At 43.7% G+C, this 12,236-nt stretch overlaps 1 protein-coding gene across 1 annotated transcript in view; it reads left to right on the forward strand.

The window, feature by feature from the left end:
• DNAJC11 (DnaJ heat shock protein family (Hsp40) member C11) overlaps positions 1-12,236 on the forward strand; it is a 204,644-nt gene that overhangs the window by 119,083 nt on the left and 73,325 nt on the right. The window contains exons 5-6 of the mRNA XM_044282132.1: positions 7,816-7,944; positions 10,345-10,467. Coding sequence (XP_044138067.1) covers positions 7,816-7,944; positions 10,345-10,467 — 252 coding nt within the window. The remainder of the gene's footprint in view (positions 1-7,815; positions 7,945-10,344; positions 10,468-12,236) is intronic.

Genomic DNA, 12,236 nt, shown 5'->3' on the forward strand with positions numbered 1-12,236 from the left:
TACGTTTGTGTGCATGAGGCCTAAGGGGCATGTCCTTTCTTAGAGGTGTTTCCTTTTTGCTGCAGCTGATAGCAGTCGAAGGATAGAACTGAGGTTGTGCTACCGTGTCTGTGAGCAGGACAGAGAAATTTGAAAAGGAGCAAACAGCAGGTGGCGCTATACAGATAGATGTAATTAAATAACTCAGTAGCTATAATATATTTTTAATTACATGCAATTGCAAAAGTATTCAGATTCAGGTGCTGGTTTGAAAACTGTAGAATATTTTTATGTGGGATGACCCCCTTTAATTCCCCCCACAATTAGGGTACTTTCACACTTGCGGCAGAGTGATCCGGCAAAGCGTATGCCAACTGATGGATCCTGATCAGTCTTAAAAATGCCTGATCAGTCAGAAAAATGCATTGAAATGCTGTATCCGTCTTTCTGGTGTCATCCGGCAAAACGTATCCGGCATTTATTTTTTTCACCTTTTTTTCGGTCTACGCATGCCGGATCTAGCGATAATACATTCCTGTGGGAAAAAAATCCGGATCCGGCATTCAGGCAAGTCTTCAGTTTTTTTTGCCTGGAGATAAAACCGTAGCATGCTGCGGTTTTATCTTTTGCCTGATCAGTCAAAATCAGTGAACTGAAGACATCATGATGCATCCTGAACGGATTACTCTGCATTCAGAATGCATGGGGATATACCTGATCCGTTCTTAACCGGCATTGAGCCCTTTTGACGGAACTCTGTGCCGGAAAAGAAAAACGCAATTGTGAAAGTAGACTAAGGGTACTTTCACACTTGCGGCAGGACGGATCCGACAGGCTGTTCACCCTGTCGGATCCGTCCTTCTGTTATTTCGCCATGCCACCGGACAGCCGCTCCGTCCCCATTGACTATAGGAGGGACGGGGCGGCGCTCCGGCGCAGTTCGCGGTCAGAGGCCGCCAGACTAAAAAGTCGGACATGCTGGACTTTTAGTCCGGCGGCCTTTCCCCGTGCACTGCCGTACTGCGCCGGAGCGCCACCCCCCTGTTCCCATTATAGTCAATGGGGATGGAGCGGCGGCACGGCGAAATAGCGGAAGGACTGATCAGACAGGGTTAACAGCCTGTCCGATCCGTCCTGCCGCAAGTGTGAAAGTACCATTACTCTACTTTCAGACTCGCGTTTTGGCTTTCCGTTTGGGAGATCCATTTAGGGCTCTCACAAGCGGTCCAAAACAGAACAGTTTGCATTCTAATGCATTCTGAATGGAAAAGGATCCGCTCAGAATGCATCAGTTCAGTCTCCATTCCTCTCTGGAGGCGGACACCAAAATGCTGCTTGCAGCGTTTGGATGTCTGATGAAACTGAGCCAAACGGCACAATCTGGCACAATAGAAAACGGATCCGTCCTCCATTGACTTTGTCTTGGCTATGTTAAAGATAATACAAATGGATCCGTTCTGAACGGATCCGTCCATGACGGATCCGCACAAAACGCAAGTGTGAAAGTAGCCTTATGTAGGGCTTGATGACTTGGCAGATTTAGGAATCGGGGTGTGAGAAAAGCTGTATGACAACCGCAGCTGCCATATTGCTTTCTGTCTTTTCAGTGGCTGAATGTATAACATTAGGACCAGTTATTTTTCACATTTTAATTTTATGGGGTACTGCTTTTATACAGCAAGGCACCTGCATGATCTAGATCATTGAGATTTGCTTGCACCTCTCCCCATCACTTACCTATATTACCGCTAAGGACACAAAGGGAGATCGAGATGCAGGTCACATCTTCATCTTGGATCATGAAAGGCACGAGGATCAATTTTTCAAATGGGATGACCTAAAGAGCAAAGTGTGTTCATTCTGGAGCCCTGTGGCAGATGTTTTTTTTTTCTTTTAAAGAGGCGAGCCTTTCATAAATGAGCGAGCGTGGCGCCTCCTCCTCCGTACACCAGGAAACTTGAAGATAAGTTTGGAGCAACTAAGAAAGAATGACCTCACCCACACGGAAGATATAATGAGTACAAATGGAAATGCGAATTCCCACAAGTGTTTTCCCAGCAGCTTGTAAACTAGCGAGATACGAGGCAAGGTCTAGGCCAGGGGATCGAGTCTTGAAAAATGTCCTATAAATAGTGCGGCTAATCACGCGGAGTAGACTACGTGGATTAATTTGGGTCTAACATTCGTCATAATTGAATCCGGCGAGGAGGGGGCCGCGTGATGAATTGTTAACCTTTTCTCCCCGTTTCAGCTGAGAGCGTCGTCTTCAGAAAGGCCACAACCACTGTAAAGAAGGGAAGGAAGCAATACCATTAAGCTGCATGGCACCATAATGTGTTGTCGACATTCCCTTGGCTGCAAAGTTAATCAGTTGACTGGATTTAGCGCGCCTCATTTCTTTTAATGGCTGTTGCTTTGCTGATCCATCTTACCCAAGTATTTTTCTTTTTTTTCTTTTTTTTCCCCTCTCAACTTTTTAAAGGACAATCAAATTCAAAAAAGTTATAATTTACTATATAGAACTTGCAAACAAGTGCTGTGACCTCTGCCAATCCCAAAACACAGCTTGCTGCCTCACCGAACCTGCATAGTAGTTATTAAAGTAAAGTTTAAAGGGGAATTCCCATTTCCTAAAGTGATGGCATACCTAATAGTCAGTAGGGTTCGACCTCTGGGACTCCTACAGCCCTGAGAATGAAGGGGCTGCAGCCCCCACTGTACAGCACTGCTCCATTCAAGGGCCAGCTTCTGTGTGCCTGGGCGCCGCTGTGCAAGGAAAAACAGTGAAGTTGCTCAATCATCTCTGCGCACCTTTCATTTTCAGGATTGTGGGGGTCCCAGAGGTCTGAAGCTCAGCAGTCATAAACTGATGGCATATCCTAGCGGTATGTCACCATTTATAAGATTGGAATGCCCCTTTAATTAGATTGAAAAATTCTGGAACTTTCTAATCTACTTTTCTGTTTGGATTCTTCACCATTTCGAAGACCTTGGCTTCCTTATATCCAGAGGCTGTACTGAATGAATATTTCGGGTTTTCTAAGGTTTTATTCACACGACCGTATGTACTTTGCGGTCCGCAAAACACAGATCCATAATTTATTTTAATTATTTTGCAGACCCATTGTCTTTTTTTGTTGCTGATGCTGCCACCCTACCTGTTTTTATTCAAATATCGCTCCTACACCCCGCTGTGCCCCCCTGCAGTTTTCCCGTTCAGTATGTTAATACTGAGCATCTGTACAGGGAGGAGGAGACACCAGGGTCACTCAGTGGGTGTCTCCTTCTCCCCAGCTGTGACGCTTTCCGTTGTGATTGGATCGCGGCCAGGGAGAAGGAGACGCCCATTGAGAAACCCTGGCGTCTCCTCCTCCCTGTACTGATGCTCAGTATTAACATACTGAGCGGGAAAACTGCAGGGGGGCACAGCAGGGCGTAAAAGTGATATTTGAAAAAAACAGACAGGGTGGCAGCATCAGTACCCCACAAGTAAAGGTATTTATCTAAACTAAAAATAAAAAAAAAAAACATGAAAGGTCCTCTTTAAGACAATAGGTCTGCAAAAAAAAAAAAAAATTGGATCTGCGTTTTGCAGTGATTCTGTGGTCCGCATTTTCAGCCAAGAATAGGACACGTTCTCTTGCGGAAAAGACATACGGATGCAGAAAGCATCTATCCATAGTATGCATTGTAGCAAACTATCCAGACATGAGAGATTTCTGCGGCTGATGTGTTTGGATTGACTGGGTGAAGGTGTAGCAGATCTTCCGCTGTGATAGATCTGTAAAGTCTCTGAATACACTTGGAATATGAAAAAAAGAACACCTGGAAAACTTAATGCGATTGAGCTGAGATTGACAACATAAAGACTGCCAGTAGTGCTTGGTCAATGATCACACAACCATGGTACTTTGTGTAGCATCTCCCCTTGTTGTGATACAGGCATGGAGGAGTAGGGTCATATAGGGCAGATATTTTGGATTTACCCTGCTCTCCCAGCCCAGTAACATATGTAGTCAGGAAACCTAACAAATGAGGTGGATACAATGATTATATTCACTAGCTTCCTCGATTTGAAGTGGAAATGCCCTTTAATTGCTCCACATATCATTATGCAGCGATTCGGCAGCTGAAGGAGAGTGGGCATGCCTGGCAGAGACACCTGGACTCCCCATCGAGAAGGCAGACAGGGTAAATTACATTGCCTTCTTGATTGCTGGATACACAGCGCTCATGCATGCAATGATCAGGAAGTGGCAATGCAGCTTAAAGGGGTTGTCCAGGATTTTTTTTAAATTAACCCTCTCCCAATGAGACCTGTGAAGAGAGCTATACTTACCTGCTCCGTAGCTCCTAAGCTGTCTCCAGCAGTTTTTCAGTAAGACTGCAAACGTCCTGCACAGTTGGGTTTCGCTGCAGCCAAAGACTGGCCTCAATGTTGACGTGTCCCCAAGTGGCACGTCATTGCTGTTATGTGCTGCCTGGTGACATGTCACCCCTGAGACCAGTCATTGGCTGCAGCGGCGCACATGAGCCATGTTCACAGAGGAGGTTTACAGATGTGGACTGAAAGTCTGGTGAAGAGGGCCCGGGAGCAACGGAGCATCTCTCTTAACAGGTTCCACTCGGTGAAAGTGAATAAATAAAAACTGAAAACCTCTTTAACCCTTTCAGGACACAGTCTATTTTTGTTATCATTTTTATAAGTTTTCTGTTCACATAGCTGTATATGACCTTGTTTTCACGGGACAATTTGTGTTTTTAATCGCACCATTTATTTTACCATTGTATTTTGCCAGCTTGTATTAGAAAATGGGAAAACATTCTTAGGCCTCATGCACACGACCCTTGTTTTGGTCCGCACCCAAGCCGAGTTATTTGCGGCTCGGATGCGGACCCATTCACTTCAGTGGGGCAGCAAAAGATGCGGACAGCACTCCGTCTGTTTTCCACGTCGGTTGCTCCATTCCGTGGGCCACAAAAAAATATAACCTATCCTATTCTTGTCCGTTTTGCGTACAAGAATAGGCAGTTATATTAATGGATGTCCGTGCCAGCCATGTTTTGCGGACCACAAAACACACAATGGTCGTGTGCATAAGTCCTTAGTGGGATAAAATTAGAAAAAATGGCATTTCATCCAAGGATTTTTTGGGTTTTGTTTTTTAGGACATTCAGGGAGTGCTAAAAATAGCATGACCACCTTATTTTGCAGGTCAAAAGTATTACAACGATACCAAACCTATATCGTTTTAGAATTTATTACTACTTAATAAATTCTAAACCTTTGAAAAAAACATTCAGTTTCCTTCTAGAGAGTTGTTTAAGGGCTAGCTGTAATTTATTACCTTTTTAGGGGCATATATGACTGATCATTTATATTCTATTTTTTATATTTTAATAGTTCAGACATTTTAGTACGTGACAACACCTTTGTTTATTTTTTTTGTTTATTTTTATATGTAAACTTGGGAGGTGGGGCAATTAGAATTTAAAAAATTTTGTGTTTTTACAATTAAAAAAAAACACAACATATATTTTACTTGTACCATATATTGCCATAGTATACTATTACAGTCAATGGGAATTTCACTGGCTGCCTGTCAGAACAGACTTATTTTTTTTGTACATTTTATATAAAAATAATAGGAATAAATCCCCATGTGTTACTGAAAAAAAAATGCTAATATTATATTAATGACCGAAAAGTTAAAGCTTTCAAACGCAGCCGGACTAAAGAAGCAACGCGGTGTCTGTTTATAGACAGGGGAAAGTTGCCTGGTCTTAAAGTAAAACTAAACCTAGAAAAAATTCTAAAAGTACACAAGAAATATAGTTGCCCCCAATTTTTGTGACATACACAGAATTTTCTGCATAATCCCAACACAAACAGTCCGGTAGAAATCCTACAAAGAACAAAGGGGTTAATCTCACTTTTTGTGCCATACACAGAATTTTCAGCATAATCCCCACACAAACAGTCCGGTAGATATCCTGCAGAGAACAAAGGGGTTAATCTCCTGCTGATCTGCCCCATGTTCTAGTGTAAGGGTTCCACTACACCTTCATATTCTCCTATCTCTCCTTTCTCCCCCTATATGCATATACATTGGCTTTGGAGGATCGTGCATGTGTTGTCAGTGGAGAGAGGAGAAAACGGAGAATAAAAGAACTTATTGAAAAATTCAGTCCTTTCTCCTGACATTATCTGTTGGGGGAGAGTCAGGAGACCCGATACACATTAGATTTTTGGCAGGTTTTTAAAGGGGTTGGCCTCCTTTTCAGGGTCTTTTGGCAAACCCCTCCTCCTGGGCAGACTTGCACAGGTAAGTGTACTTGCCTACTCACCATCTCTAGGTCTCAGCTCATTCACTCCCCAGCCTCGGCTGCCTTGCTTGAATCCCCCGCTGTCAACATATGCTATTATACTACTGCAGCCAATCCCTGGGAGCAGCATGACAACTCTTATGATGCTATGGGAGCAGGTCACTGTTGTGGCCAGCAATTGGCTGCAGCAGTGTCAAAGCTGATGCTGACAGCGGGGGACTACAGTGACAGGGAGCAGGTAAGTGTGCTTCCCTCTGAACATCTGCTGAGGTGGAGGGTTTTCAGAAAACTCCCAAAAGGTTGTCAGCCCCTTTACTTTCACCTGGGTGTAATGGAGAATCCCTCTTAAGATCCTTTTTTACACGGACAATTTAGCAGCAATTATTTAAATGTTTTGCTCATTCCAGATAATTGCCTGATCATCAGTGGAGATGAAGTCTGAATTTATTGTACGTGCAGCAATCACCCACGCAGTGTGCGGATTAGAAATGGCTTTACCCCCTGCATTTTGCACAGGACATTCTGCTGCACAGAAATGATGATTCCAGGTGCCAGCCAAAAGACAGACATTTACTGAACACATTTGCACGTTCCTCTGGTGAAAGCTCGCACCATTAGGGCTGTTTCACACGAGTGGATCACGTGCGTGACATCCGCTCCGTGAAAGAGAGCCAAGACCCGATGCGAACTGCAGAAGCACGGAGCATTAACATGATTGATAATGCTCCGTGCCTTTGCAGTCTGCATCGGGTCTTGGCTCTCATTCACGGAGCGGATGTCACGCACGGCATCCGCTCGTGTGAAACAGCCCTTAGGGTGCTGCCACACTTCACATTTGTCTGCACTTTTGGTACAGCAAAAAACGGATACGGTTTTTGCAACAACCTACTTGCTTTTATGGTGCATTTTCTTCCAGCAAAGGGCAAACGCACAGCAAATCTGAATTACTGTATTTTTCTGAGTATTAGACAGATCTAAGGTTTCGACTCTTGCAACTTTTATCTGCCAGAAAACCGGAGGTGGGAGATGATAAATCTCCCCCATAGTTCTGACAAACTGTGCTGAAGGTACTTAAAGGGATTCTCCAACTAAATGTATTCAAGAGACAGAGAAAGTCTTGGGTTGAGCATTTCCAACTTGTCTGAGACAGAATGGTTGTCTTCCTGTAGTTAAGACTGAATATCCCTAGCAACCAGTCTGTTTTACGTAAGTTGTTCAGCTCCAAACTTCATTAGTACTGTGCTGTTGTTTTTTTTATTTGTTGTTTTTTATAGATTTCGCTCTATTATCAGCATTTTGGCCTGTGAAATGATGCATTTTATGACCCTCTCATCTGGTTACTAGCAGGTGCTCCAGTTGTCCCTATCCCTCCTGGTAGATGCTAGTGTCAGGCATTGGCTCCTCTCACTCCTAAGCCTGCTTTTAGCCAGTACAATCTCTGTTGCTGCTGATATTAAATGTATTTATTTCCCCTTATTTTCCCTCTATTTCTTATTTCTCGCCTCTCAGGGGACAATTAGCGTTGGCATAGATGCCACGGAGCTGTTTGATCGCTATGATGAAGATTTTGAAGACCTGCCAGGAAGTGGCTTTCCCCAGATTGAAATTAACCGTATGCACATCTCGCAGTCTATTGAGGTACGCACAGCTAATTTCTCTCCAAATAAAAATCTATCCAAATTTTCAGGGCATAGCAGCCCCACATAGCATCTAATACTGCAGTTTTATTCACCATGGGCTCATCTTTATTTATAAAGGTGATTCAGTTATTCATTTAGCCAGAGCCTCATCTACATGAGATGGCACAGAGCAAGAATGCAATAGGCGCTATCTGCATTCAAGTTAGAGAACATAGTATTAAAGGAGATGGAGAACTGTCACCCAGTCCCAAAAATCACTGAGCTACGATTAAGGCCTCATGCACACGACAGTATTTTTTTGCGGTCCGCAAAAAGGAGTTCTGTGATCCGTGTCCGTTTTTGTTTCCGTGTGTCTTCCTTTACTTTTGGAGGATCTCCAGACATGAAGGAAAGTAAAAAAAAAAATCTAAGTCAAGTTTGCCATGCAAATGATAGGAAAAAAACGGATGCGGATGACAATCTTGTGTGCCTCCGTGTTTTTTCACGGACCCATTGACTTGAATGGGTCCGCGAACCGTTGTCCGTTAAAAAAAAATAGGACAGGTCATATTTTTTTCACGAACTTTAAACACGGACGCGGATGATAAACGGTGCATTAGCCGAGTTTTCCACGGACCCATTTAAAGTCAATGGGTCCGCAGAAAATCACGGAAAACGAAACAACAGACACGGGACACAACAACGGTCGTGTGCATGAGGCCTAAAGGGGTATATTTTATGATCCTGAATATGAAGCGGAAAAAGTGCTGGTGCAATGCTGCACTCTCTTTACTGTTTTCACCCCCACACAGCACCACCCCAGCCACCTGTAGCCATCTGCAGTGAACCCCCATTCAAGTGAAGCCGGGTGCCCAAAGAGATGCAGCAACAAATCCTACACTGCATCCTTTTCATTCTCAGCAGCCTGTGGGGGTCTCAGTGCTTGGAATCCCACCGATCATAAAGTGATGCAATCACTTTCTAAGATGGAATCTTCCCACTTAGGGTGCAGCCACATGGGATGTAAATCCGCCCGAATGTTCAGTAAAATCTGCTACGGACTTGTTGCAAAGGTTGAGATCCGGGGTTAAAATCAGCAGCATAATTTTACACACTGCGGATCTAAAATCCACACCACAGGTCAATTTTAGCTGCAGATATTTTTTTTCTGTAAAGAGTGTGGGCGACATTTTGTAAAATCTCAACCTCTTCGCTTGTACTATAAAATGCTGCGGGTTTTCCACCTGCAGTTCTGCAATAGAAAATCCCCAGCATATCTGGAATGTGTGAACATGCCCTTAACCTCTTGGCGACATCCACTATATATGTACAATGGAAGTCGGGGTTTTAAATATGGCGCACACTCAGGAACTGAGCAGGTACCATAGCCAGCCAGTGACTGCTGTATTATGCAGCATGCACTTGCCAGAAGTGTCCATCATGGACAGTTAACCCCTCAATTGCCACCTCGGCATCAGAGGTATCATTTATTTTGTTGACTGAACAGACAAGATCGCGAGTGTAGCTGTGGCATTCGGGAAGCTTCTGAAGGCCTGCGGCACTGAAGTTTCTATTAAAAGGGTTTTCTAGCAGTGGTTGCACCGCGACCTTCTCACAGATTTCCCTAGGCCAGTGATGTCACATTTATCAGTCACGTGGCCTTGATGCAACTCAGCCCCATAGAAGTGAATGGGGCTGAGCGCAATACCACTTGGTGAGCTGCGAGAAGTCCGTGGTGTTACTCCAAGCGCCAGTGCCTTCTCAAACTGTTGATCGGCAGGGGTGCCGGGAGTCGGACCCCAACGATAAGATATTGATAGATCATCAGTAAAAAGATCTCAGAAAACCCTTTTAAGTCCTAACAATTGCATGGTCAAGTCTCCTAGAAGGACTAAAAACACAGTTAATAAAAAGTTCCTAGAAATGTTTAAAAAATTTAATTCAAAACACCCTTTTTTACATATAAAAGTTAATGAAAAATGTATTAAACATCATTGGTATTACTGTGTCCAAAAATGCCCTACTTTTCAAAATATTAAAAATATTAAAATATTTATTTAATTTGGTTAATGCTGTAACGGAACAAAAAAATCCAAATGGGGTTGGTGCTGGAGGTGTGGCAGAGAAAGGAGAGGTGCATCATGGGTTTGGTTGGATACAGGAACGGAAAGGGCTACATACAGGATGGAGACAAACCAGAGCGATTGGTTTACATGGTGAATAAGGGTATAAACTGAAGAAAAAAAAAAAAAAGTTACATGAGCATCTCTGTTAAACACCATAGTAATCCCAGAAACCTCTTTATTCCTGTGGATGCCTGTGTAAGCAGGCATGTCACATATAGCAATGGATATTATTGTGATATATATTTTTTTTTTCTGAAATATTTATCAGTTTTTTTTTTCACTTTCACTGCCAGGCTCCGCTAACAGCAACAGACACGGCCATTCTCTCCGGGAGCCTCTCCACTCAAAATGGCAATGGGGGTGGATCAATAAACTTAGCGTTGAGACGAGTGACCTCGGCCAAGGGATGGGGAGAGGTAAGCACCGTGGAAAATAAACACTGAAGATCTCTACATCCGCCCGAGCGAACAAACAAGAAATCGCACATGCAGCACATTATGAATATAAATTGCCAAACAGGACGGAAAGGTAGTTTGCAAACTGGTGTTTATATAATTATGGCTGTCTACCATCCTGTCAGACACAAAAGGGTTTATACATCGCTGCCTCTGTGTGAAGGACAAAACTAATGGGATCTTCTTCCAGCGCTCAGCCTCTCTTGTTGTACAACAAGACCCATATCTGTTTAGGTGATTAAGGAGGTATCAATTATTACCGAGCCCCCCAAGGGCACTAGTTAGTAACGTCTATAAAAAGCGTAATATGCTTAAAAGGCTTGTGTCACTTCAGCAAATATCATTTATTACGTAGAGGAAGTTAATACAAGGCACTTACTAATGTATTGTTATTATCCATATTGCCTCCTTTGCAGCCTGGATTCATTTTCCCATCATATTATACACTGCTCATTTCCATGGTTACGACCACCCTGCAATCCAGCAGGGGATGGTCGTGCTTGCACACTATAGAAAAAAGGACCCGCCTATGTGCGCTCCCATGGTCCTGGCCACCAGAGAGGCTGGTGCTTTTTCCTATAGTGTGCAAGCACGGCCACCACTGATGGATTGCAGGGTGGTCGTAACCATGGAAATGAGCAGTGTATAATGTGATGGAAAAATGAATCCAGCCAGCAAAGGAGGCAATATGGACAATCACAATACATTAGTAAGTGCCTTGTATTAGCTTTCTCTACATGATAAATGCCATTTACTGAAGCGAGACAACCGCTTTAATTTGCCTGAAAGAAATTATCCGACAATGCAGAAATCCGGCACTGGTCAAATATTGTTCACTTTCTGTATATATACTATACCACTTCCTAATAGAGGTTTGGATTTATTCATGGGTGTTTCAATAAAAAAATGCAGGGGTTCAGGATTACAAACTACTTTGAGATTTGTGTGCATTTGTAGACAGATAGATACATATAGAGAGATGCAGGTTAGGTGGATACCAGATAGATACAGAAAGGGAGACAAAGAACAAGAGAGAACAGAAACAGGGAGGGGAGCACAAGACGGAAAGAGAGTGAGAGTGGGAGTGGGCAACTGAAAGGGAGGGGAAGCGTGCAACGGAATCAGAGAGGAAGCTTGACGGTAAAGGGAGCGCACAATGTAAAAGGAGGGAGGGAGCGGTGGAAAGGTTGGAGCGAGATGGTAAAAGGGAGGGCTACAATGATATTATATCGTGAAAGTAAAGCATTAAGGTAGAAGTCCACCACAATAATATGCTACTGACAGTACTGGCCAAACCCTCACGCTGATGTTAAAAACAGAGACTTTGGCCAATATATTCCAGTCAGAAACATATCGGACCCCAAGGCACCCCGTCAAGGTATCTCAGTGTGGCATGGGTCCTACCGCTAACCTACCTACAGTGTGTGAACACAGTCCAGTAGGTGCTGACGTTCGACTCACAGCCAAACTGTGGAGTCTGCGAGCCCCACCTATAACAGGCCATGTGACACAGGCTACCAGGTGCAACAGAATGTTACCAACGATAAACTATGGAACATTCCATATATATCGAGAAAGAAAATCACAGAATGAAGTGGCAATGGGAGGAAGTGCTCAAAACCCCAAACACTGTAGCGTGTTTATACCCAGGGGAGAAATCCCTCCACATGTGATCCGCTGCTAACGGCAATCCCCAACAGCGGATCACATGTGGAGGGATTGCTCCCCCG

The sequence above is a fragment of the Bufo gargarizans genome, chromosome 2 (genome assembly GCF_014858855.1).
Source record: "Bufo gargarizans isolate SCDJY-AF-19 chromosome 2, ASM1485885v1, whole genome shotgun sequence".
Lineage (NCBI taxonomy): Eukaryota > Metazoa > Chordata > Amphibia > Anura > Bufonidae > Bufo > Bufo gargarizans.